General features: G+C 40.7%; 1 protein-coding gene across 3 annotated transcripts in view; it reads left to right on the top strand.

The window, feature by feature from the left end:
* The window catches only part of ZRANB1 (zinc finger RANBP2-type containing 1), an 83,880-nt gene that overhangs the window by 12,374 nt on the left and 46,966 nt on the right, over positions 1-24,540 (top strand). For 2 of the 3 annotated variants that reach the window (XM_054034402.1, XM_054034404.1), the window contains exon 2: positions 18,679-19,529. In XM_054034402.1, the coding sequence (XP_053890377.1) occupies positions 18,716-19,529 (814 nt within the window). In that variant the 5' untranslated portion in view covers positions 18,679-18,715. Of the gene's footprint in view, positions 1-17,462; positions 17,560-18,678; positions 19,530-24,540 lie in introns of all 3 variants that reach the window. The other variant, XM_054034403.1, reaches the window with a different exon arrangement.

Genomic DNA, 24,540 nt, shown 5'->3' with positions numbered 1-24,540 from the left:
ATTTCTTTAACTGTCACTGAACATAGTCTGCAACAAGTGTGTTTGGGGGAAAACTATTTAACCTAATGCTGAAAGTATATTCAATTTCTTGTTTTGAAGGGGGATCAGTCATGTTTTCTGTGTCAGATGTTGAACAGTGTTGGCCCATTCAACAGCTAACCTACCTTCAACAGGGGATAATTATTGGTATTGCGTGTCAAACACTGTACAAAGGCTAGTATAGGCAGGATCTTTTGATATCTTGTGTGTGTTAAACAAATTAGGGTTAATTTTTCTACTCGGGTAGATTTTTAGGTAGTTATTTCAAAGTCTGAATAGATCTCCGTTGTGTCATTTTTAGACAGACAAGTCGAAGGATGACACCTTGTCCTTCTCATCCTGTATTTTGGGTCAGAGGGGTTTAAACAGAATCCGTTGTTTTTCTTAAGATCATCTGAATTGTACCTCCAACTTCATGTTTATGAAGAAACCACTTGTTTTATCTTTTAGGCAATTGAAAAATTCAATACTGTTTTAAAAACTTGGCACTTAATAGTTCTATTTATTAGTGTCATAGATGCCCCTTTGTTTTGCAAGTTGATTCAGTAAGTATTCATCATTTACTCCTTTTGATTTGTCAGTCTGGGTGTTTTAATAGTGTTCCAAATCACCATTGCTTATAACCATCTTTATTAAATGTGATTGCCTGTATTTTGCATCTTATACTCTGTATAAGGGTGAAATGTTTCGGGGGGCTTACTTTTTAAGAGCAGTACTGTTTGGGAGATAATTTGCATTACTTGAGTCTAGAACCGCTTGCTCTGTGTGCAGAATAGCATTGCTTTGGTCAGCAGAAAATCATGTTTAGCCCTTCGTAAGCTGAGGGGATGTATCTAAACCAGTGATACTCAGACCTCAGTGGTTCAGGAGCCAATTTAGCGATCATTACCCAAAAGAGCCACAGTAATGTGAATTCATTGTTTCATTTATAATAGGGCTATATATTTATATTCAAACTGTATGACAGTGAAAATATTTAGTTTTTTATATATATTCTCACAGTAAAATGACTGACGAGTATTTTATGATTTTTATCAACTTACAATTGGTTGATAACATAGTAAAATCATCCTGATTGCAGCACATGATATTAAAACACTGATTTAATTATTAACCAAATTGCCACAGGAGACTCATTGAAGAGCTGTTTGTGGCTCCTGAGCCTCAGTCCGAGTATCACTGATCAAAACAGTTATTCAGTGATACTTAGGTGTGGTTTTTTTTGTGGTGTTTTTTTTTTAATGGTACTCATTGAATTAAAAAGACTCTGCTCACTGAAGCTAAAATTACCGTAATTGCTTCTTATAATGCCTTGTTTTTGCCAGTTGAGGGTTTTGTAAGTGTGCTTTCTCTGATGCTTACACGGTAACACCCAACTATCAAAATTACACGTTACGGTTAATCCATTCCTATGTAAGTTGTAGTCTATAGTGACATTGTCTTAAGTGTCTAGTCTGAAACACTGACAGTTTTAATGATGGACTTAAACAAAAATTTATTGGTGAACAAACATTATGAATGTCCTCAAAATAAAAAAAAAAAAGGAGAAAAAGCATAAAGGAATCTGTGTTGACTATTTATACTTTAACTTCTTTAGTCTCTCTTGCAAGTACTCAAATGATACCCAGTTGATATAATTGTTTTTAAGACTGTCTAGTATTGACAAATATTAAATTTATTCTGTAACTTTTAAAATTCTTAATGATTCATAAAGTCGGAGCACCATTAAGATAATATGATTAATCTTGTCCTTAAGTAGAATGGGTAGTCTTTGCACTTGTAATTAGTGTGTTGTAATCTTTAAATTGTCTTGCTGTCTAGACTTTTTAACAATGGACAAATTTAGCATGACATTAGATTAGTTTTTAGACATAGCCTGGACAGTCTTTTTAAAGTACCATGACAGCTCTTTTATTCCAAATGAGTATCTCTTAAAGATTGTTGCTTCAGCTCTGAATAACCCCTGAAATGCTTGACTGATTACTATATAAAATGATGCACATGTTTACATTACAAGTGCATTTTAATTTCCTTGTTTACATCAAATGAAGGATTTTCAGTTTTTATTGAACTGTGCTACTAAACTGAGTACTTAAAGGCACCTTAAGACAAAAGTAACGATCACTATATTGGAATACAAGGAATACATCGATTAAATGTGTCTTAACCATAATAATAAAAATGGAAGTAGCTTTCTTGACTGTAGACGCATGTAGTTCACTGTTAAATTCCTTCAATGGGGAGACTTTCTAAGTTGTTACAATAAAAATACTTAATAAAAGGTAATTTATATTTTTGAAAAAGTAATAAATTCTGTAACAAATCTGAAGTGTCTATTTCCCATTTTATCCAACCGTGAAATGCACTTCCTGTGACTCAACTTATTTCCTATTATGACACGTCTGGAATATCAACAAAATTTTAGATCCTGGAGAAAGGCAAACAACATTGATGTAGCGAAAGTGATAATATTTTAAAATCTAATGTCCTTATCTCTTGTGCAAATCCTATATTATTAAAACTGAAAATTTAAAAATACTGTAACACTTTACATAGTACCTTGGTTTGTTGCATTCTTAGCATGGACAATGAAAATAGCCATTTTCTAGTGTATATCACTTCTTGGTTCTTAACACAACACTGCAGCATTCTGTCACTGGACAGACTGCATAGCAATATATATTCATTTTAAAAAGCCTGGTTCCAAAGAGACTAAAATATGCATATAACATAGAACCATTACTATTTTGTCTTGGGTTTTGTAAAAGTTTTATCTTTACAAAACTTAAATTTTGGGCCAAATTTGACCTGACTGTGCCCCTTTAAGGTAATATGGCTCTGTTTAACTTAGGCATGGGAGCCAGTTCATGAGAATACTTTCTCTCTGCCCCTCCAAATTTACTCCGTGGCTACAATTCTCAATGGGATAAGGATTAGAAGACAAGACAAACTAGTTTGCTGGGGGCGGCCTCCTGACTACTGAATTCTTGCTGGGTATGCATGTATCCAAAGAAGAAGGGGGTGAGATGGGGTCTTTACTTCCTGAACTGACAACTGCAGCTTCCAGATGAGTTTCTTCTCCCCACACTGCAAATAACCAGCATTTGCTTTTGGGGACAAATTATTTCATTGTGGGTTTTTTTTTTTTACACATTTACACATGAAGGGATCAGATTCCATATCTATTAAATCCTACCCTGCATCATGAACGATTGTGTCAACTGGAGTCAATGTAATACAGACAGAGGCAATTGCAGAACATTGACCAGGTGTGGACACTAAGTTCATAGTAGTTGTCTTTATTTGTTGTTCTATAACTGATCACTCCAGCCATCCTCATAAGGAACTTTGAGAAAGGTGAGCTAATAAATGACCTATTTTTTGGTACTTCCTGTAACAATTTTTTTTTTAAAACAGATCCTTGTGGTAATGTAATATGGTGAGAGTAATGGCAAGATATCAAACTGCTAGAGTGACTTGCTGTAAACAAGTGCACTTTGGTTTGCTTACAAGTTGAGGTGGTTTTATTTTATTTTCATAAAGGTTTGGCTTTAACATCGCTGCCCCTTCTGCGCACCCTTCCCTTCCTCCCCCCCGGGCTGCCAATGGAGGAGCGGTGGTGGTGGGCAAAAGGAGCAGCTACCCCAGGGCCCAGTGATTTAAAAGGGCCCGGGGCTCCCAGCTGCTGCTGCAGCGGCCATAGCCCCAGGCCCTTTAAATAGCCACCGAAGTCCCAATCGGTGCGGGACGGGCAGCATGGAAGGGCTGCCTGGGGGAAGCTGACTCCTAGCCCTACCCCTTCCAGGGGCCCAGAGCCAGGACTCCGTACCAGTAAGTCTCTCTTCTTACTTTCACCCCTGCATCTGAGACTGCTATAAGATGAAATACATGGCAGAATGTGTGTAAAACAGAGGAGGAGACCTACTATTCTCCCCCAAGGAGTTCAGTCAGAATTTAATTAATGCATTAGTTTTTTAACTAGCATCAGCATTGAAGCATCTCTTCTGGAATGGTGGCTGAATCATGAAGGGGCATACGAATGTTTAGCATATCTGGCATGTAAATACCTTGCAATGCCGGCTACAAAAGTGCCGTGCGAATGCCTGTTCTCACTTTCAGGTGACATAGTAAATAAGAAGCCGGCAGCATTATCTCCCGTAAACGTAAACAAACTTGTTTCTCTTAGCGATTGGCTGAACAAGACGTAGGATTGAGTGTACTTTGTTTTGTTTTTGAATGCAGTGTTATAACAAAATCTACATTTGTAAGTTGCACTTTCACAATAAAGAGGTTGCACTACGGTACTTGTATGAGGTGAATTGAAAAATACTGTTTTGCTTATCATTTTTACAGTGCACATATCTGTAATAATAATATAAAGTGAGCACTGTACACTTTGTATTCTGTGTTGCAATAGAAATCAATATATTTGAAAATGTAGAAAACATCCAAAATATTTAATACATTTAAATTGGTATTCTATTGTTTAACCGTGTGATTAAAACTGTGATTAATCGCAATAAACTAAAAAAAAAATTAATCGCGTGAGTTAACTGCAGTTAAACTGACAGCCCTAATTTTCAGTCTTATTTATTAGTAATCTAAGGGCCTACACCCTTTGACTTCAGTAAAGAAGGATCTGGCCCTTTGATAAGTGAGACAGATCCACTCAAGATATTGGACAATAGTTTAGAGAAGGGAGGGGGTCTTGGATTGCTTACTTATTGGTTAATATTATTTGTCACTCTGAAGTGGTTGTTTCAGTTGCTAGTGTTATAATACAGTAAAACTTTGCAATTTATTAAAGTACAGTAAAACTGCGCTATAAACTTGTGTTGCTGAAGAGAAATGTTGACAGATCACTTGTTGCACTCTGAACATTTTTGTTTTTTGTAGGACTTGTCAAGTGATTTAAAAAAAGTATCACGATTAATCGCACTGCTAATAATAGAATACCATGTATTTAAATATTTTTGGATGTTTTCTATATTTTCAAATATACTTATTTAAATTACAACACAGAATACAAACTGTACAGTGCTCACTTTATTTTTTATTACAAATATTTGCATTGTAAAAAAGATAGTATTTCAATTCACTTCATACGAGCACTGTAGTGCAATCTCTTAATCATGAAAGTTGAACTTTCAAATGTATATTATTTATTTATTTATTATTAAACTCCCTTCAGCTGAGTGAGCCCTTGTTTGTACGGAAGGGTGGATTTTAGCTCATGGCCATGACATACAGCAGGGGAGGTGAGGCTGGTACAGGGATGCGGAGCTTGCCAGGTCCCTGTTCTCTGTGGCAGTGTTTCTCAAACTTTTTGTGCTGGTGACCACATTTGGACTAAACAAAATATTATGCCCTCCGCTCACCCTCACCTAGAAAAAATTGTGCCCCCCCCCTTTCCCTCCAGCCCAGCGGGAGGCACGGGTCTCTAGACCAGCAGGGAGTGCTGATGCCTCCCTCTATGGCCAGAGGTATGCAATTAACATGTTAAAAATTTTGTTTTCAGTTAATTGCAGATGTTAACTGCAATTTAATTGACAGCCATAGTTTTTTGCTTAGAACTGTCTTTTTAAAATGGAAAGGATATTTTTTCTCAAACATATAGGCCTAACAATCACTGAAGATATACACATTAATGGTTAGTTTATTTAGGAAAAGCAACATTCAATACTTTTTTTGCAGTCTATTCTAAATAAGATGATCTGTTTTAAAACAAACGAGTGAAGTACACTAATTTGCTGAATCCCCTGCTTCAGTGTATTCATATTAGTGTAGAAAATACTTCTAGATTGCGGCTTTGCAATAATCCCTCCTTTCTTTATTATAATATAAAGTTGCTGCTGTTTCCGAGATTCAATGCTGATGTGATGAGATTATCGTGTTGACACGATCAATATGCTAGAAGTGTGGTAACTTATTTGCATAGCCAGTGGAGCTGCTATTTCCTGTGAAATCTGAAGGTTTGCATATAGTTACTATTATTTTAATTTACTGCCCTGCTGAGGCTCATGCTGAGTTATCCTTTTTACTAACGCAAATTTGGCACTCCAGCAGGCGAGTGTGGGCACAGAAAAATATAAAAAAAGAACACGAACTCTAAAGGTAGAGAGCAAGCGAAGAGAAAATAGTCAACAAATTGCCGTGTTGGAAGAATAACCGACATAAAGAAGAACTTTAGTTATAAAAAAGTTAAGTAGAGTATTTGATTCATGGCGATAAACAGCAAATTGTTGTGGTGTTCAGAATAGATTCTAATAGTATATTAAACATTACTAGCTCGGCACTTAGTAAGGCTTTTTGGACACATGCAATATTGACATTTTTCAGAGAAAAATTAAACTGTTAAACAACGTGAAGGGGTTTCTGAGAACTTGTAAATCTGAAAATGAAACAGATTAGCCAGTTGTTTTGTTTTGCATGCTTTTGTACAAGTACACTATCCTCTAGTCCTTCCTGCTAGCAGGATATTGCAATTTACAAGAATCCTGGGCTTGACTCTTTCATGGACCAGGATTTGTGTGGACTTCACAAATGCTAGCCCTCAAGAATGGGGTCAGCTGGCAAAGCTGAAGAATAGCATGATATGCTTATACGTGATGCGAGGAAACCTGTTCAGATCAGTGCTTTGTGTCTCCCAGATATAATATTGGGCTTTAATTTATATTGCTGCTCTTTTAGAGCTGATTTAATTTTCACAGTACCAAGGAACATCTAAAATGATCTGAATTCAGGCCTGTAAGTGTCCTATGATGTGACTATCTTTCAAACATGAGTTGTTTTAACTTGACACCGCCCATAGCTTAGAATTTCTTTGCTTGTCAGAAATTTTAATATTCATAGCTTTTAAAAAAATATTTAACGTCTATTCAACACATAAGAACTTTAAATTTAGGTTATAGGTATTCATTTGCTATAACTTCCCAAAAATAGACTAATGGCCAGTAAATATAAAAGAGGCTATTATTGGTAATAGACTAGTAGTTACGTAAAGGGATTGGAAAATATGTAATTATTTCAGATTGTAGGAAGTTTGCCAAATTTTATTTATTTATTTATTTTATTTTATTTTTTGGAAGGACAGTTGTGGAAAAAAATATCACCTGTTATGCAAATGCATTTATACACTTCATGCAACACTACTGTGCAGTTACTATTAACCAATTATCAAGTGAGGACACTGTTTTCTAGGGGGTTTGCCACTTGTGTGGAATAATTCGTAACTTATATAGGTTATTGTAAATATAATATCCGTTGTTTGATCTTCCCTTGTTGTTCTGCTTTCCAAGCTGTGGTCCCTCTCCTCCAGAAAATGGTTGGGTATAGGTGAGGCAGATGAATGCAGGAGCAACACCTGTGTACACGTATCAGATGACTTGGATCCTGCATTTGATTAGAGTTGTTTTCTGCATGAAAACAGGACATGGCTGAGGATGCTGAGGAATTTTTCAAGCTGTATCATTAAGGCAAACTAATTGTTCTGTTTAATTCTTTTCTGTGGAAAAATTAGTTGGTTTTCACTGTAAGTAAACCTCTTCTGAATTTTGTGACCTTACTCTGCAGAGTAGTAGTGGCAGCCATCTTGCTGAAAGTGAAGTCATGGAATACACCAGTTCTCTGAAGAAGCCAAATATAAAACCAAGTCAGCTGCTCTCCTATCTATCTATCTATATCTTTTTGTAAATGTTAATGATTAGAATTTTCTGAACACAAGTTTATTTAATATTTAAAGTTTTTTTGATAAGCTAATTTTAAGCATCAGGGAATGGGTTTAGTCTTCCCTTGGGCTCATGCAAAAGTTCCAAATCTGCTTTAATCTTAATTGTATCAAAAATGTGTTTACATATAAAGTCCAAGTATAATGTACAACCATTATAAAAGCAGGATGGTAACTGGCTCAGTCTTGTAGTGAGATCTTGAATAACAATGCCATCAGACTGCAGCATTTTTTCAGCAAGATGGCTGCCACCAACAGTGGATCAGATATGGCAATTGTAAAAAGATCTCAGAATGGAATAGCCATTGATACTTTTTCAGGTACGTTCCTCAGTTTATAGTGAATTTTGAAACAAAAAATTGAAGACTTCTTGTTTGAGCAAAATGAAAAGTTTGTGTAAATTAAGACTTTCCCATGAATGTGAATAATTGAAGACTTGAAGAAAATATGCTGTTTGGTGCAGACTGTCAGAGGAGTTCATACTTCGCCTCATTTTTCTTTCTGATTTCTTTATGCCACTTTAATAAGCTTTCCTGTGTACACAAACAGTAGGTACATTTGGGACTTGTTTCATTGTCCTGGCATTCCCTCTGCAAGAGAGGTGTAAACAAGGTGCAGACAAACATTTCCAGATTGTCTGTTTCAGAAAGCTGACACTTTGCTTGTTCATTCATATGCATGTTTAATGTCATACACGCCATTAGAGCAAGTAACCAGATATTACATTAGGAATAATACACTGCAGAATTTAAAGTGGAACTATTTAAAAAGCCCTCTGAATGCTTGTACTCCTAGCCCTGTGTATAAAGGGCCAGAGCCACCCTGACCCCCCTCATTCCTTTTCACTGCAGTGATCACTAGTCAGTGTGTGCGCTTGTCACACTTTCCCGTTATTCTCTTAGAGAAAAATACTTCTACTCTTTGTGTACATATTTAGTTATTCATTGTGATAGTGGTATTTTTTTAGGAATCTTTGTTTTTTATATATATTTTTCTTGGCTTTATGCTCAGTACTGGGGCATGCCTAAATATCTGGGATTTTAGTGCTTTTCTGGATGTAGTCGTTCTGTAAGTCAGCAACCCTCATTATAGTTGTTTAAAGCAGTGATTCTCAAACTTTTTTTTTTTTTTGTGGACCACTTGAAAATTGCTGAGGGTCTTGGCGGACCACTTAACGATGATCTTTCTAAATGTTGTTTGTACCGTTAGCTAACTATTGTAAAGCACTTTGGATAAAAGCGATAAATTAAAAAAACACCTTAATAATAATTTGTTTTTTGTTCTACAAATTTTTAATATCAGTAGTTTTACCTTTCTAATGCAGTGGATGTACCCTCTCTCCCCTGCTGTGGCAGCCCCCGAGCTGGGAAGGGGAGGGTTCGTCTCTCCCCCCACCACAGCAACCACAGAGCTGAGGCTGGGAAGGAGGGCGGTCTCTCCCCAGCAGCTGCAGTCTGGAGCTGGAGAAAGTCGCCTCTTTGGCCGCCGCAGCCCTCCATGTCCCAAATTCCCCCCACCCCCTGTTTTCACCCCACCTACCTTCTATTTCCCCCAAAGTCATCACCTTACATGTGCGTCTTCTCCAGGGTCTAGGCATCTAATTAGTGGAGCCATGCTTGTGTGGTTCCACTAATTAGGTGGGTGGCCCTTCATTGGCTTGTGTGCGGCCACCCAGGCACGCACCTTAGAGGGAACTATCTGTGGACCATCTGAATGGAGCTCGCAGACCATAGTTTGAGAACCTCTGGTTTGAAGTGTTCAGGAGAGGGCTGTGTAAGACATAAGTGTCCTATCTGAAGGAGATTTAAGACTAAGACGGTTTGGGAAGTTTGACTTTGGCGTAACCTGTTGGTGGCAGCTGTGTGCTCCACTCAGGAACTTTGTATATGAGGGCTTGGACTCCATCTCAAAGTGCGCTGCTGAATGTGATGGATTCCCCTCAGAGGGAACCGAAGAGAAGGTGTTCTCCTCTTGTACTGCATAAATACCATAAGAAGTCAGACACTTAGTTCCTCTAGTAAGAAGAAGCCCTCTTCCTCTTCAAAAACCAAGTCCTCAGTGGAGACTCCTAGGAAGAAATCTGGTACCAAGATTAGAGCTCAGCCTGCTCCACATAGGCACTCTGCACTATTTCATTTGTCCTCTAGCAATATAGTCGTTGACTCTGGCACCTCGTTTGGTACCGTTGAGACCAACTCCATTGCTGGGGACATTCTACATTGACTTTGTCTGTATTACACCTATGCTTTTGGTACCTGTGACACCTGAAACTTACGCAGTGGCCAGGGACCTTCTTTGCCTCTCAGTCCTGGATTCCCCACTGATACAGGAGGAAGTTCAGATGCCCACCCCGTTTCACTGCCTCCTTTGTGGCACCTGCTTTTTTGGTGCTGTCAGATTCTGGGTGTGCGCGGGAGTGCCATTGGACTCCAGAAGCTCAAAAGTGAAGCAGAGCAGGCGTTCGGTACCTTCTGTGGGAAAGCTGCTGATGTTTCTTCTGGTACTGACCACATCTCATCGGTCCAGGTTCCAGTACTGCACCACCTTGCCCTTCAGACTACTTTTCAGAATCAGAAATGGGATCTGGAAGCATAGTATCCCGTCACACAGGATCAAGAGCCTGTTCTCATTCTTCCTCTCATAAGTCAAAATCTCGGTATTGTGATTCTTGTAGGATCGTGTCCAGGGACAGGATGTCTTCGGGTTGGGCCCTGGTACCATACCAATTTTAATGATGGCCCTTTGGGAATCCACTGTGTGTTCCTCCAGACTCCAGGTCCTCATTGGCTAGATCGTGTAGCATTTGATCACCATCAAGGCACCATACTCTGCCCAGTGTCAAACTTGGTACTGAGTCAGGTACCTAGTGTCTGATCCTTCTGGTGCAGAGATACAGCAGAAAACAGAACAGACATTACAGTGCAGCCCTTCCATAGTTCCTCCTCTTCACCAGGTGAGGCTACTGTCTGATTCCTGATGATTACAAAACGTACCAGGAACTTATGATAAAGGTAGCCACATCTCTGGGAATTCAAGTAGAACTGGTCCAGGGCAATTCTCACAAGTTAAAGGACATTTTGTGTACTATAGGACCTGCCAGAGTGGCTTTACCTATTAATGATGTTATCTTGGAGCATACCAGAATCCTTTGGCAAACTCTCCTCTCTGACACCCACTGCCAAAAGGACTGAGAAAAGGTGCAAGTTCCCTCTCAGGGTTGTGGGTACTTTTATTCACACCTAACTGCAGGATCTTTGGTGGTGGCCATGGTTAATATAAAGGCAAGACAAGGACACTCTAAATCTACTCCCAAAAACAAAAACACGAAGAAATGGGATTTGTTTGGAAGAAAGGTTTATTCTTTATCAGGAGTACAATTGAAAATTGCTAACTACCAGACTCTTGTTTGCTTGTTATGATTACTCCAATAGGGCCTCGGTGCTAAAATTCCTTGACATGTTGCCAGACAAGGCTGAGAAGGAATACAGAGCACTTATCAGTAAGGCAACGTTTTAGTTATGGGTATTTTTAGTAAAAGTCACGGACAGGTCACGGGCAGTAAACAAAATTCACAGCCTGTGACCTGTCCAGGACTTCTTTACTATCTATCCCTGATTAAAACTTGGGGGGAGGGGACCTTGGGCGGTGGTGTGGGGGGTGCTGCTATGGGTGCTCGGGGGTGGGGGAGGGGACGCAGCTCGGGGAATGCAGTTCGGGGGGGAGGGGCACACCACAGGTGCTCGGGGGTGTGAGTCGGGGGGGCATCACCGCACCCCAGTCCCCAGCCCTGAGCCCCTCCACACCCAAACTCCTGCTGCTGGGGGGTAGGGGGACCCAAGACTGCCCCAGCAGCAGCTGGTACACCTGGCCTGGGGTCTCAGAGCAGCTCAGGTGGCCCCACGGCCAGGCATACCAGCCACTGCAGAAGTTACAGAGGTCACTGAATCCGTGACAAACACGGGGCCTTGCTTATCAGTGAGGGCCGCCTGGTAGCATGATCATCCTTTCAGGCTGCACTGGATGAGATATTTTCAGCTGCTTGAATGATGGTAATGGCAGTCACTATGCATCTTGGCTTCAGCCTGGCATTTCATCTGAAATCCAACAGATTACTGAGGATTTGCCTTTTGAACAGCCGAACCCATCTTAGAAGAGAGATGAAGAACTTCTTTCTCTAGAAAATCTTCGGGCAACCCTGAGGCCTTTGGCATTTATATTCCAGGCCCACAGAGAAAGCAGTTCCGTCTTCAAATCCGGGTTTGATATCAGTGTTACCCTATTAGCCCCATCAATTGAGAAAAGGCTATAATACTCACGGAAGGAGACCACCTTCTCCTCTTCTTCTGCTAACTCCAAACAGACAGCTTAGATGCTACAGACTTTCAACTCCTTGGTTAAGGCCAGCGAACCCCTCATTTTGACTTCTCGTACCTTTTGGCAGTAGGTTGTCCCAATTCCTAAGTAAGTGCTTAGATCCACATTACATCCAATCAGTGGGTTCTAAGCATGGTGGAACTGGGATATTCTCTGCAGTTCGCTTCTGTCCCTCCTTCACATCAGTCTCCCATCCCTTTTCAGGGACTCCTGAGACTGTACTAATTCAAGATGTTCAGTCACTGTTACAGTTAGGGTCCATAGAGGAAGTGTAGTCTCATCAGGGGAAAGGATTCTGTTCCTATTTTGGTTGAGAAAATAAGTCCAAGGAAGGCCTCAGACCAATTTTAGACCTACAGAAGCTCAACAAGTACATAAATTAAGTTTCATATGGTTACCCTAGCACGTATTATCCTATCTGTAGACTACAATTTCTTTGTTGTCCTTGATTTAAAGGGTGCTTGCTTCCATGTGGTCATTCAGTAGATTCTTACAGTTTGTTATAGGAGACATTCATTATAAGTTTACTCTCCTCTTCTGTTTTCAGTCCCTTGAGCTTTCACAAAGAGGATGGCAGTGGTTGCAGCACATCTCTGAAGGATAGGGGTCCAGGTGTACACACATCTGGATGAGTACCTGGTTTGAGATTGGTCCAGACAACAAGTACTAGTGGCCACTGAGAAGATTCAGTTCAGCAGTTCCAAATGAAAGAGGATCAACCAGGAGAAACCTGTTCTACCTGTACAGAGAATCAGATTCAAAGGAAAAAGTGACAGAGTCCTATGGCACCTTATAGATTAATAGACTTATTGGAGCATAAGCTTTCGTGGGTGAATGTGTCTGACGAAGTGGGTATTCACCCATGAAAGCTTATGCTCCAATACGTCTATTAATCTATAAGGTGCCATAGGACTTAGTCTGGATCTGTAAAAAGTGACAAACACAGCTAACCCTCAGATTCAGAGGAGTAGTTCTCAATTGGACCTGAGTGGGACAGTATTTATCTCAGGCCAGACTTCAGGAGATATTGGACCCATGCGAAGACTTAAAGGCATATGACAGTGAGCAATGGTCTGAAGCTTATAGGTCACATGCAGCTTGTACATATGTGAATCATCATGCCAGATTTCACCTCAGAATCATGCAGAAATGGTTGAAATCTGTCTGTTGTCCCTCTTGTCATCTGCTGGAGAAGCTGACTTATACCAAGAAGTGTCTTGATGTCCCTGGACTGGTGGATGGACCCTGTCATTGTATGCAGTGGGGTTCCTTTTGCCCAAATTGTGCCCTTCGTTACTCTAGTTGTGTGTGATTCATTTCTTGGTTGGGGAGCTCAGGTAGAGAACATTGAGACTTGGGGGTCTCTGGTCAGTGTAGGATTCCTGCTCACCAGTATTTTCGGAGCTTTGAGCTGTTCACCTGGCCTGTAAAGTTTCTTCCCCACATCAAAGTTTGTTCATTACAGGTGCCCACAGACAACACAATTGCAGTGTTTTATCTAAACAAGCAGGGAAGAACTTGGTCAGGCTTCCCAAGAAGGAAAGAGCCTCCGGTCTTCCTACATCAGGAATGAGATAATGCTCAAAGCATCTTGCTTTCCTAGGTCTCAGAACTATCTAGCATACTGTTTTTCTGCAGATCATTCAGCAGAGACCATAAGTTATCCCCCAGCCTGACAGAAGAGGAAGTGTCATCTGTTCTGTTCAAGAACAGGTCACAACCTTGCACACATACAAAATGGGAAATGACTGCCTAGGAAGGAGTATTGCGGAAAAGGATCTGGGGGTCATAGTGGATCACAAGCTAAATGAATCAACAGTGTAACACTGTTGCAAAAAAAGCAAACATCATTCTGGGATGTATTAGGCTATTATAAGTAAGACGCGAGAAGTAATTCTTCTGCTCTACTCCATGCTGATTAGGCCTCAACTGGAGTATTGTGTTCAGTTCTGGGTGCCACATTTCAGGAAAGATATGGACAAATTGTGGAGGGCACAGAGAAGAGCAACAAAAATGATTAAAGGTCTAGAAAACATGACCTATGAGGGAAGATTGAAAAAACTGGGTTTGTTTAGTCTGGAGAAGAGAAGACTGAGAGGGGACATGACAGTTTTCAAGTACATAAAAGGTGGTTAGGAGGAGGGAGAAAAATTGTTGTTCTTAACCTCTGAGGGTAGGACAAGAAGCAGTGGGCTTAAATTGCAGCAAGAGAGGTTTAGGTTGGATATTAGGAAAAACTTCCTAACTGTCAGGGTGGTTAAGCACTAGAATAAATTGCCTAGGGAGGCTGTGGAATCTCCATCATTGGGGATTTTTAAGAGCAGTTTGGACAAACACCTGTCAGGGATGGTCTAGATAATACTTAGTCCTGCCTTGAGTGCAGGGGACTGGACTAGATGACCTCTCGAGGTCCCTTCCAGTTCTGAGAGTCTGAGTCTAACCCAGGTGGGCTACTATTCTGGAAGGGGAAACTTCTATATGCTTCCCTCCCCCATCCCTATGGTGCTGAGAGTTTAGCAAGTTTAGACAGGATCGTGCCATAATAATTTTTATAGTGCCAACCTGGCCTTGGCAGGATTGGTTCTCAGATCTGTTGAGCCTTTCAATTCAGGATCCTGTAATGCTCCCTCAGGTCTTGGATGTAGTTTTGCAGGACCACGACGATTCCAGCCCTCTCAGAATGCACAGGACTGCATAGATACTCTGTGGTTAATTCCCTGAAGCTGTCTGTTTGAGCTGGAAATCTTCTATACCTACCCCAGGAAATGGCTGATGGAAGAGATTCCCAGTCTGGTTCCAGCAGAAAGATACCTCTCCTTCCCAGGCTCCCATTTAGTTTATACTGGATTACCTCCTTCACCTAAAGTCACTTGCAAGGACTTTGCAAGTTCACTGAGAGTTCATGTGGCAAATATCTTCACATTGCTTCCACGTGTGGAGGGAAGATTTGGTTTTTTCCAACTGTGTGACTGTTAGGTTCCTGAAAGGTTTGGATGAGTTCTTCCCACCTGTGAGACACCACACCATCCTGGGATCTGAGTTTGGTGGTTTTGATTTTAATGGAGCCCATTTTTGAACCTATATCTGGGTTTTTTTCTTTTCTCTCAATGAAGGCAACATTCCTGGTAGGTATCACTTTAGTTGGGAGGGTAGTAGAACTTCAGGCTTTGATGGGTGACCCTCTTTTACATGGTGTCTTATAAAGATAGTTTGTGTGCATTGACACCCCATATTGCTTACCAAAGTGGCATAGATTTTTTTTTTTTAAATCTCAATCAGACTGTATATTTACCAATCTCTTTTCTAAAGCCTCATTCTCACAGAGCTGAGAAAAATGTCATACTTCCAGATGTTCTCAGGGTGCTAGCCTTTTTCCTGCATGGGACTAAAGAGTTGAACATCTCTCTGCAATTTTGTCTCTTTTGCTGACAGGATGAAGGGCAACCTGTCACTTTGCAGAGGATCTCTTTCTGGATTTCCTTCTGTATTTGTCTATGCTATGATATCGTAATGTTCCACTGTCTCAAAGAGTTTTAGCACACACTGCAATATCACAAGCAGCATTGGCTGCTGCGTTTTTTTTTTTTTTTTTTTTTTAAGGTCGTGACAGTTGCAAGGCTATGACTTGGTCGGTTCATACCTTCACCATCATTATGCTCTCTCCCAGGTCTTAAGAGACTATGCTTGGGAAAGTGGTATTGCAGTCCTTGTTTAGGTAGGCTCCGATACCCTTCTCCATCTGGAACTGCTTATGAGTCGCCTAAAGTGGAATGGGCGAGTGCAAGCACTCGAAGGAAAAAATGGTTGCATACCTGTTGTTTTTTGAGATGTGTGGTGCATGTTCCTTCCATGACCACCCTCCTTCCTCTCTTCATCGGAGTCGCAGCTAATACTGGTCTCCAGTGTGAAGGGACTTGGGGGTTGCTCTGCCCCTTTATGCTGTTGGCTAGCAACATGAGTGTGCAGAGGGCACAGTGCTGCTGTGATGGGTTTCGTTATGCAAAAAAGTTCTCCGCTTCAGTTGACTGACATGTGTACATACCTAAAGTGGAACTAATATGTGCATCACCTCTCAAAGGACAACAATTACCGAAGAGGTATGTCACCGTTTTATTGCAGTCAGAAGCTAGGGAGGGGCACCATGCTAGAAGCACGGAGTGGTAACCGCTTTTAAGTGCTAACAAGCTTTCCCTTCAAACTGTACTAGATTGACTGTCTGGGCAGTCATTTATGAATAACTATAATCAATTCAAACAGTTTTTGATCTGTTACTCTATGGCTGATAACTGCGGCACAAATGTTTTGCAGGTGTTTCAGTGAGAAATATAGCACCTGCATAATTTTGGCTTCTTGATATAGAAGAGATATAAACTAACATTGTGATACCCTTTGAGTCTACATGGATGTGAGGTGCCTTTGAGTTAAAAGCCAACATGTACAGTAGAACTTACAAACACCTCGGGAATGGAGGTCAATTGTAACTCTGAACACAATGTTGTGGTGGTTCTTTCAAAAGTTTACAACATAATGCAGTTTTGAAACTTACTATGCAGAAGAAAAATGCTACTTTTAACCCTCTGAATTGAAATGAAACAAGCAGAGAAAGTTTCCTTGCCTTGTCAATTTTTTTAACCTCCCCTTTTTTTGTGGTTTATGCTTAACACAGTTCTGTACTGTACAGTATTTGCTTTTTTGTCTCTGCTGCCTGATTGCATACTTTCGGTTCCAAATCAGGTGTGCGGTTGACTGGTCAGTTCGTAACTCTGAGGTTCTACTGTAGCTCTTTTCCCATCAGCTGCACAGGAAAATAGCAGTATCATGGAAATATGAAAACTAACAGTTGACATACTGAGTTTGTATTGAGGAGGATATACTCTTGAAAACAGTGCATAACTTGCAATTCATCAAACTTTGTAATACAGGAATGGAAAAGAATGTAGTTCTCTACAGATTGTAAAATCAAAACGGTTTAGTATTAGACTTTGACTTAGCTGAGTTCTTAATTGAGGTAGAGACATTCATAGACATAGTGATACAAGTTCAAAGTTTGTGTGAATTTAGCTCTGCTACTTCAGTTAACATTAATGAAAGTTGAACAGTTAAATGGTTGTATGGTGGGTGCACTGTGGCTGGTTCTTCACAAAAATTGATCAGTGGCAAACTTATTTTAGATGTGTTAAGAATGTATTAGGCTTAGAGTAGGTCATGACTGAGTTTAAACAGAAGCCAGGGATTAGAATGGGAGCGGCATACAAAGCACTACTTTTCTGGTTGCTCAAGTTCAGTGAGGCCTTAATTGAAACTGTCTTCATTTTGTTTACAGGGATAGTTGTCACATAGTGTCATCCATCCCATTTTGCAGTCTGAGGAGGGCAAGGTCTGAGCCAGCATGGAGACAGAATCTCCTCTTAAAGGAAAAAGTAATTTTTTTGTAAATCATTGTAGTGTGGAAATCAGGATTGGAGTACATATCTTAAAAAGCCTGCCAACAAACGTAGTTTCTGCACTGGCATTTTTCTGATTTTTCTAATAGCAGCTACTGACCTGAACAATATTAAACAAATACAAATAGGCTTAAACACCTTATGTATACCCTTACACTGAACAGCATGCTGAGTTTGGTTTATGCCACCTTAACAAAACTATCTATTTGGCTGGTGCAACAGAGTAAAGCAAACCCACACCATCCTAGCCTTACCTATCCACATATTTAACCCTTGAAATGAGGGACTTTGGACAGTTTAAATCAGGGGTTGGCAACCTTTCAGAAGTGGTGTGCCGAGTCTTCATTTATTCACTCTAATTTAAGGTTTCGCGTGCCAGTAATACATTTTAACGTTTTTAGAAGGTCTCTTTCTATAAGTCTATAATATATAACTAAACTATTGTTGTATGTAAAGTAAATAAGCTTTTTAAAATGTTTAAGAAGCTTCATTTAAAATTAAATTAAAATGCAGAGCCCCCCAGACTGGTGGCCAGGACCCAGGCAGTGAGAGTGCCACTGAAAATCAGCTCCCATGCCGCCTTTGGCACGCGTGCTATAGGTTGCCTACCCCTGGTTTAAATGCTACCTTTTCTATACTGATGTACTCATACTGACTTTTCTTGTCTGATTCTTCTAGCTATATTCAGCCCTTGTGTTCTGCTTCCCTGCTTCCCCCCTTCCTTCCCCATGCCTTTATCATTCCAGTGTTTCTTCGTACTGTGGAAGAGGAACTAGGTAAAGGTGTGAAGTCTGTACAACCTTCAGAAGACTATGCAGCAATAAACAGTATTCCATTTTTGGAATCTGTTTGTGAAGTTTTCAGCTTAAATTGGAGGAGAGCCTAAAATCTGAAGCCCATTTTCATTTCCTCTTGGGGAAATCCCTATTCCTGCATTTAAAAAAAAAAAAAAAAAAAAAAAAAAGGGGGGGGGGGGGGGGGAGTTGCTTAAGCATTGATCAGGATGTTTGCCTAAAAGTATGCTATCCTTTTAATAAAACTTATGGTATAGTATGCAACCATTATGTTCTAATAATATTTTCTAATTATTTATAGCTTTCTGCCCAACACAATTTACTTCAAGAAGTGCACAATGACAGAACGTGGAATTAAATGGGCTTGTGAGTATTGTACATATGAAAATTGGCCATCTGCAATTAAGTGTACCATGTGCCGTGCTCAGAGGCCTAGTGGAACAATTATTACAGAAGATCCATTCAAAAGTGGTTCAAGTGAAGTCGGTAGAGATTGGGATCCTACAAGCATCGAAGGAGGAAGCAGCCCTTTGATATGTCCAGATTCTAGTGCAAGACCAAGGGTTAAATCTTCTTACAGTATGGAAAGTGCAAATAAATGGTCCTGCCACATGTGCACGTACTTGAACTGGCCAAGAGCGATAAGATGTACTCAGTGCTTGTCCCAACGTAGGACCAGGAGCCCCACAGAATCTCCTCAGTCTTCAGGATCGGGTTCAAGATCAGTCCCCTTTTCTGTTGATCCTTGTGAAGAGTACAATGATAGAAATAAACTGAACGTGAGAGTACAGCACTGGACTTGTTCTGTATGTACATATGAAAACTGGGCTAAGGCCAAGAAATGTGTGGTATGTGATCATCCCAGACCTAACAACATTGAAGCAATAGAACTGGCAGACACAGAAGATGCTTCTTCAATCATAAATGAGCAAGACAGAGCTCGATGGAGAGGAAGCTGCAGTAGCGGTAATAGCCAAAGAAGATCTCCTCCTACAACCAAACGAGAATCAGAAGTGAAAATGGACTTCCAAAGAATTGAATTGGCTGGAGCTGTTGGCAGCAAGGAGGAACTTGAAGTTGACTTCAAAAAACTAAAGCAAATAAAAAATAGAATGAAAAAGACTGATTGGCTATTTCTAAATGCTTGTGTGGGTAAGTTGTCTGTCTCTTGCTATGTTGTGATAGTATTTGGTGGGGGGATGGAAAGTTGCTTACAAGGTGTAAACAAGCTCTCAACATGCAGTTTTGTAACAATACTATAATTTCACTTCACAACAGCACTTAATAAGTGAACTGAATGTTGCAGTTCCTGAAATAACATTTAGTGGTGATGCATGGGGAAGTGTCTGCAAACTTGACAGAATTTGGCAAGTTATCTTAGAGATAAGTAGAACCGTTTTGTGTGGGACTAGTTGCATGAGCTCTTCTGACTTTATGGGAGTTGATACAGAATAGCTGCTGAATCTGTTTATATAAATATATTATCTTAAAAAAAAAAAAGTCAAATAACCAACTTGTGCACACAGTTGTGTGAAAAATGCTTTACCTGCGTATTTAAAATTGCTACTCTGTTTACGGTTACAAGATGTACCGAGTAGAATCACCAGATGTAGCTTGGGAATATTTTGTAAACAGTGTAGAGCTTCTATCAGCACAAGATGCTCTGTCAGTTGTTAAAAATAACACGAATATGTAGCTCCAAGAAGCTGCATGCATAATACTGACCTTGAAAATGTTGTTGTGTTAACATGAATATCATGTTGTAAATACTTACAAGATTTCTGAAAGTGTCTTTTATACCCAACTGACCTCAGAAATTCAAATACCAATTTTGTTTTGTATTTTAGTGCTTTCCTAAGGAAATTCTGGATAATGCTCCCATGCTGTTAAAGAACAGAGACATGAGAGCAGAGTTTTCTCCAGTTATTGACCTTGTGAGTTAACTTTTGTGATGTAACTGCCCGGAAGTAGAAATTTGAGGCTTATGCATACAAGTAGGTTAAATACTTGAAATTTATAATGACTTTGGAGTAGGACACTTCTTTTGAAATTCCAGCTCTAACAATGTTTGTCTCATACCATTCCTTGATATGTCATGAAGCGACTTTATTGCACTTGACATTGTTCAAGAACTGATTTCTGAAACACCATTATGTAATCTATTTGGCTGCAAGTGAATGTTCTTATTATGTATATGGATGTGCATTTCAGTCAGCTAAAAGATACACTGCTCTCCTTTGATGGGTAAAGAGTTCCATGCACAGACTTAAAGCTTTTACATCCTCCTTTTGAAAGGAGGCATATTCCTCCCTCATATTCTTTCAAATGATGGTGGCCATTAAAATGTATACTGGCCATGTTTTTTCCCCATAGTCACTTCTTTTCACCATCCCTTTTCCTTCCTCAAATGGAACAGGTAAAAGATTTTTTTTTTTTTTCTTGCATGCCCTTCACGTGCAGAGTTATTGTTAGAGATCCTTTGTTTGCCCTGTGGATGTCTAGTTAGCTTTTTATTGCAATCTTATTAGATGTCAGATTAATGAAATAGGATTTTTTTTCCATTAGTGATGTCTGAAAGATAGAAAAAATTTCCTCTGGGATATTCTGCAGTATTTGTATCTTCCTTGTATTCTGAGATTTGAAATATTAAATACTTGAAAAGTTTATGTTCCAGAATAGCGATAACTAAATTGCTGTCTGGTGCAAAACTGCAAAAACAATTCTAGAATATCCTGTACGTACACTGCTTTGCATAAGGCAATAGTAATTTGCTTGTTTCTTGAATTACTTAAATATGAATGTATTTTGAAGGTGCCTTATTTTAATAACTTTCTTAGTAAAGGATCGGAGTGACCAAAACATCAGATTTACTCTAGTTACGTTAAGTAAACATGAAGCTTTAAAAGCTTCTGGGGGAATCCAGAATGCCAATTGTGAGTAGCATGTGCTGAACTTTGCAGGTCTCATGATGAAGATTTCATGGATTTCCTATGATACTTCCTTCATATGGAGGCCAATAGTTACTAATATCTTTTGCAGTTTAAAAAAAGTTGCATTTTATGTATTTTGGATTTAATCATATTATATAGAACATATGAAAAATGCTAATATAACGCTTATTTCATCCAGTGAAAACCACTTCTTAAAGACATAGATAACTATTACTGATAAAATATCACACTTCTGCTTCTGTTGCAGTTCGTTCCATTCTTAGCTCCTCAACACTGATGTATGAAAGTATCTGAACAAATTTAATTAAGGGCTTGTATATATTAGGAAAGCTAAACTTATTTGAGTTAAATTGATTTTAAGTGCACCCATGTTAGAGGTTTTTACCAGTTTAACTAGATCAATGTATTTAAACTAGTGCAACGGTTCTGATTTAGACCATGTTTTAACCAAAGATACAAAAATAGGGCAATGAAATAAAATTTTCCAACAAAATTTAAATGTGCAAGAGGGAAACCCATTTTCTTCCCCTTTTTTGCTGATCATGTTTAATATCCTGTGTACCAACTGCACTGTCTGAAGGTCTCCCAGGGCTTGAAAATGGTAATGACTGATTTTATAGATGAAGAAATGTGAGGCGCGCAGGTTGTGGCAGTTGGAAAGAGAACACTGTCCTCCCAACTTCATTGCTCTGCTCTAGCTTCTAAATCATGTTGCCTCTCGAACATTCAGAATTACACTAGACACGAAAAGATTTGCACCTCAACATGGAGAATATGTTGTGCTTGTATACAGAGGCAACAAACTCCAGAGGCACATGTTCTTGATGCAATGACCCTACCTTCAAGACTATATCTTGGGAAGGGGCAGCAGTTTTGCTCTTGCTGATTTATGGTTGTCATTGCAACTGCACTTACAATCATAAAAGTCTGAAAGAATTTTTAAAACTTAATTTGACTATTCATATAATCACACCCAATATTTATGTGGAAAAAATGTTAAGATACTACTGTTTGGTGCTATAACTAATTTTGAGATCAGGATGTTGTTTAACATTAGGGTTACCATATTTCCACAATCAAAAAAGAGGACACCCCCATCCCCTGACTGCCCCCCTCAGAACCCCAGTCCCCCCTGTTTCTTGTTCCCTGACTGCCCCGACCCTTATCCACTCGCATGGTTGGCAGGGTTGTAGAAATTTTGGTGATGCCCAGAACCCACGCCCCCACCTGCCTAAGGCTCTGGGAGCGGGATTGAGTGGGGGAAGGAGGTCTGGGGTGCAGGTCCTGGGCTGGGGATTAGGTGCAGGAGGGGTGCAGGGTGCAGGCTCTGGGATGGAGTTGGGGATGGGAGGCGGTGCAAAGGGAGGGGGTGCAGGCTTTGGGAGAGAGTTTGAGGGCAGGAGGGGGTGTGTGGGAAGGGGGAGGGGGTTTGGGAGAGAGTTTGGGGTTAGAGGGGATGCAGGGGTGAGGGCTGTGGGTCTGAGGATGAGGGGTTCATGATGCAGGAGGCGGCTCAGGGCTGGAGAAGAGGGTTAGGGTGTGGGGGGGATGAGGGCTGGGGCTGAGGGGTTTGGGGCTTTGGAGAGGCTCAGGGCTAGAGTGGAAGGGCGGGGTAAGGGCAGCCTGTCTTCCTATTAGTGGATGGGGGATGCTAGGACCCGGGGGCAGCAGACAGCAGTTGCTGCTAGCTCTGGCAGCACAAGCAGGCAAGGGAGAGGCAGGCAGGGAGGGGAGGTCCACTGGGGGGTGGGACGTGCGGAGGGGGGGTGGCAGGTGGAGGCCGGGGACCCATCCAACACTCCCCTGCTCCCTGACTCCTCCCCCCCCCCGGACTCCCCTTACCATTCTGGCTCCATGTGTAAGCAAAACACGCTGCCCGGTGGGTCGGTTTGTGTGTTACACAGGGCTGCAGACAGAGGGAGGGGGGAGCAGGGGAGGGCTCTGACTGCTGGAGGCTCAATCGGCCCAGCCGCCCAATCAGCAGCCGCACTCTGCATGGAAGGGAGGGAGGGAGGCGAGTGAGAAAACCCCGCCGGACATTTTAACCTTGTTACCAATTCCTTCCGGATGGCTATTTAGAGACACAAAAGCCGGACATGTCCGGGGAAATACGGATGGATGGTAACCCTATTTAACATTGTCATTAAATACTTCTGGGGGAATTTTCTGCCCCAAAATTAAAAATTCTGCATACAATATTTTAAAATTCTGCACATTTTATTTGTCAAAATAACACAATATAATCAACCAGTTTCAGTTATTTTGGTAATTTATTTCAAAAAACTGTCAGCAAGTATGTCTGTAATACAGACAACAAAAAAGATTCAGAAACTGTTTTTGACAAATAGATTCCTTACTAGGCATTTTAATACTAAGCTTTGAGTAAAAATTCACTTAAACTACAATACAGAAACATATTTTTCCTCAACCCCTCAGAAGCAGTGCAAAGGCTTTGAGGAGTCGGGGGTGGTAACATAGGAGCTGAGGAAGAAGGAAGTAATTGCTGGGATGGAGCCTGGGTGTGAACTTGGAGGGTTGTTGGGTGTGGGTGGGAGAAGTATGGAACAGGGACTTTTTTGGGGTAGAGGGATTGTTAGAGAGTTGGGGAGCCTCCCCTATGCAGAACCTGGCTGATCCCTAGCCTCTCCCTCCATCTCTGTGCCCTTACTCAGCCACCCCTTGTCTTTGTATGTCCCTGCACCCCGTGTGTCCATGCACTCCCACTCGCATTCAGCTGCTAGCTCCTGTACCCCGCCCCAGTTTGTCCCCCCATTAGGCCTTCTGAGCCCCAGTTTGACCCCCTCCCCCAGCAACTCCATGTTCCCTGCTCTATCCGTCCCCCCCCATATCCCATGCCTTCTCACCTGGCCCTGCAGACATGGCGCTGTGAGGAAGGCAGCCTCTCTCTCTCTCTCTCTCTGGCTGAGTGGGCTGCCCTCTCTTTTGGTGCCATAACAGCCTCTGGTGGGAGAAAGATATAATTGCAGTGCCTTCCTGCCTGAATGTATTTTCTGTGCGCAGAATTCCTCCAGGAGTAAAAATAGTCTAGTGAAGTAAGCAACACATTGGTATGTTGATCTTTGTGAAAACTTTTGTGATTCTAATGAAGCTACTTGATAGATAAAAGTTTAAAGCAGGGATAATCTAAGAAAACTAATATTCAGTAGCCTGTAGTATGGGTTCAAAATATTCATCTGACCTTACCGTCCAAG

This window comes from Malaclemys terrapin, chromosome 7 (genome assembly GCF_027887155.1).
Source record: "Malaclemys terrapin pileata isolate rMalTer1 chromosome 7, rMalTer1.hap1, whole genome shotgun sequence".
In the NCBI taxonomy this organism is placed as follows: domain Eukaryota; kingdom Metazoa; phylum Chordata; order Testudines; family Emydidae; genus Malaclemys; species Malaclemys terrapin.
This window is presented reverse-complemented; position numbering and strand designations above follow the sequence as displayed.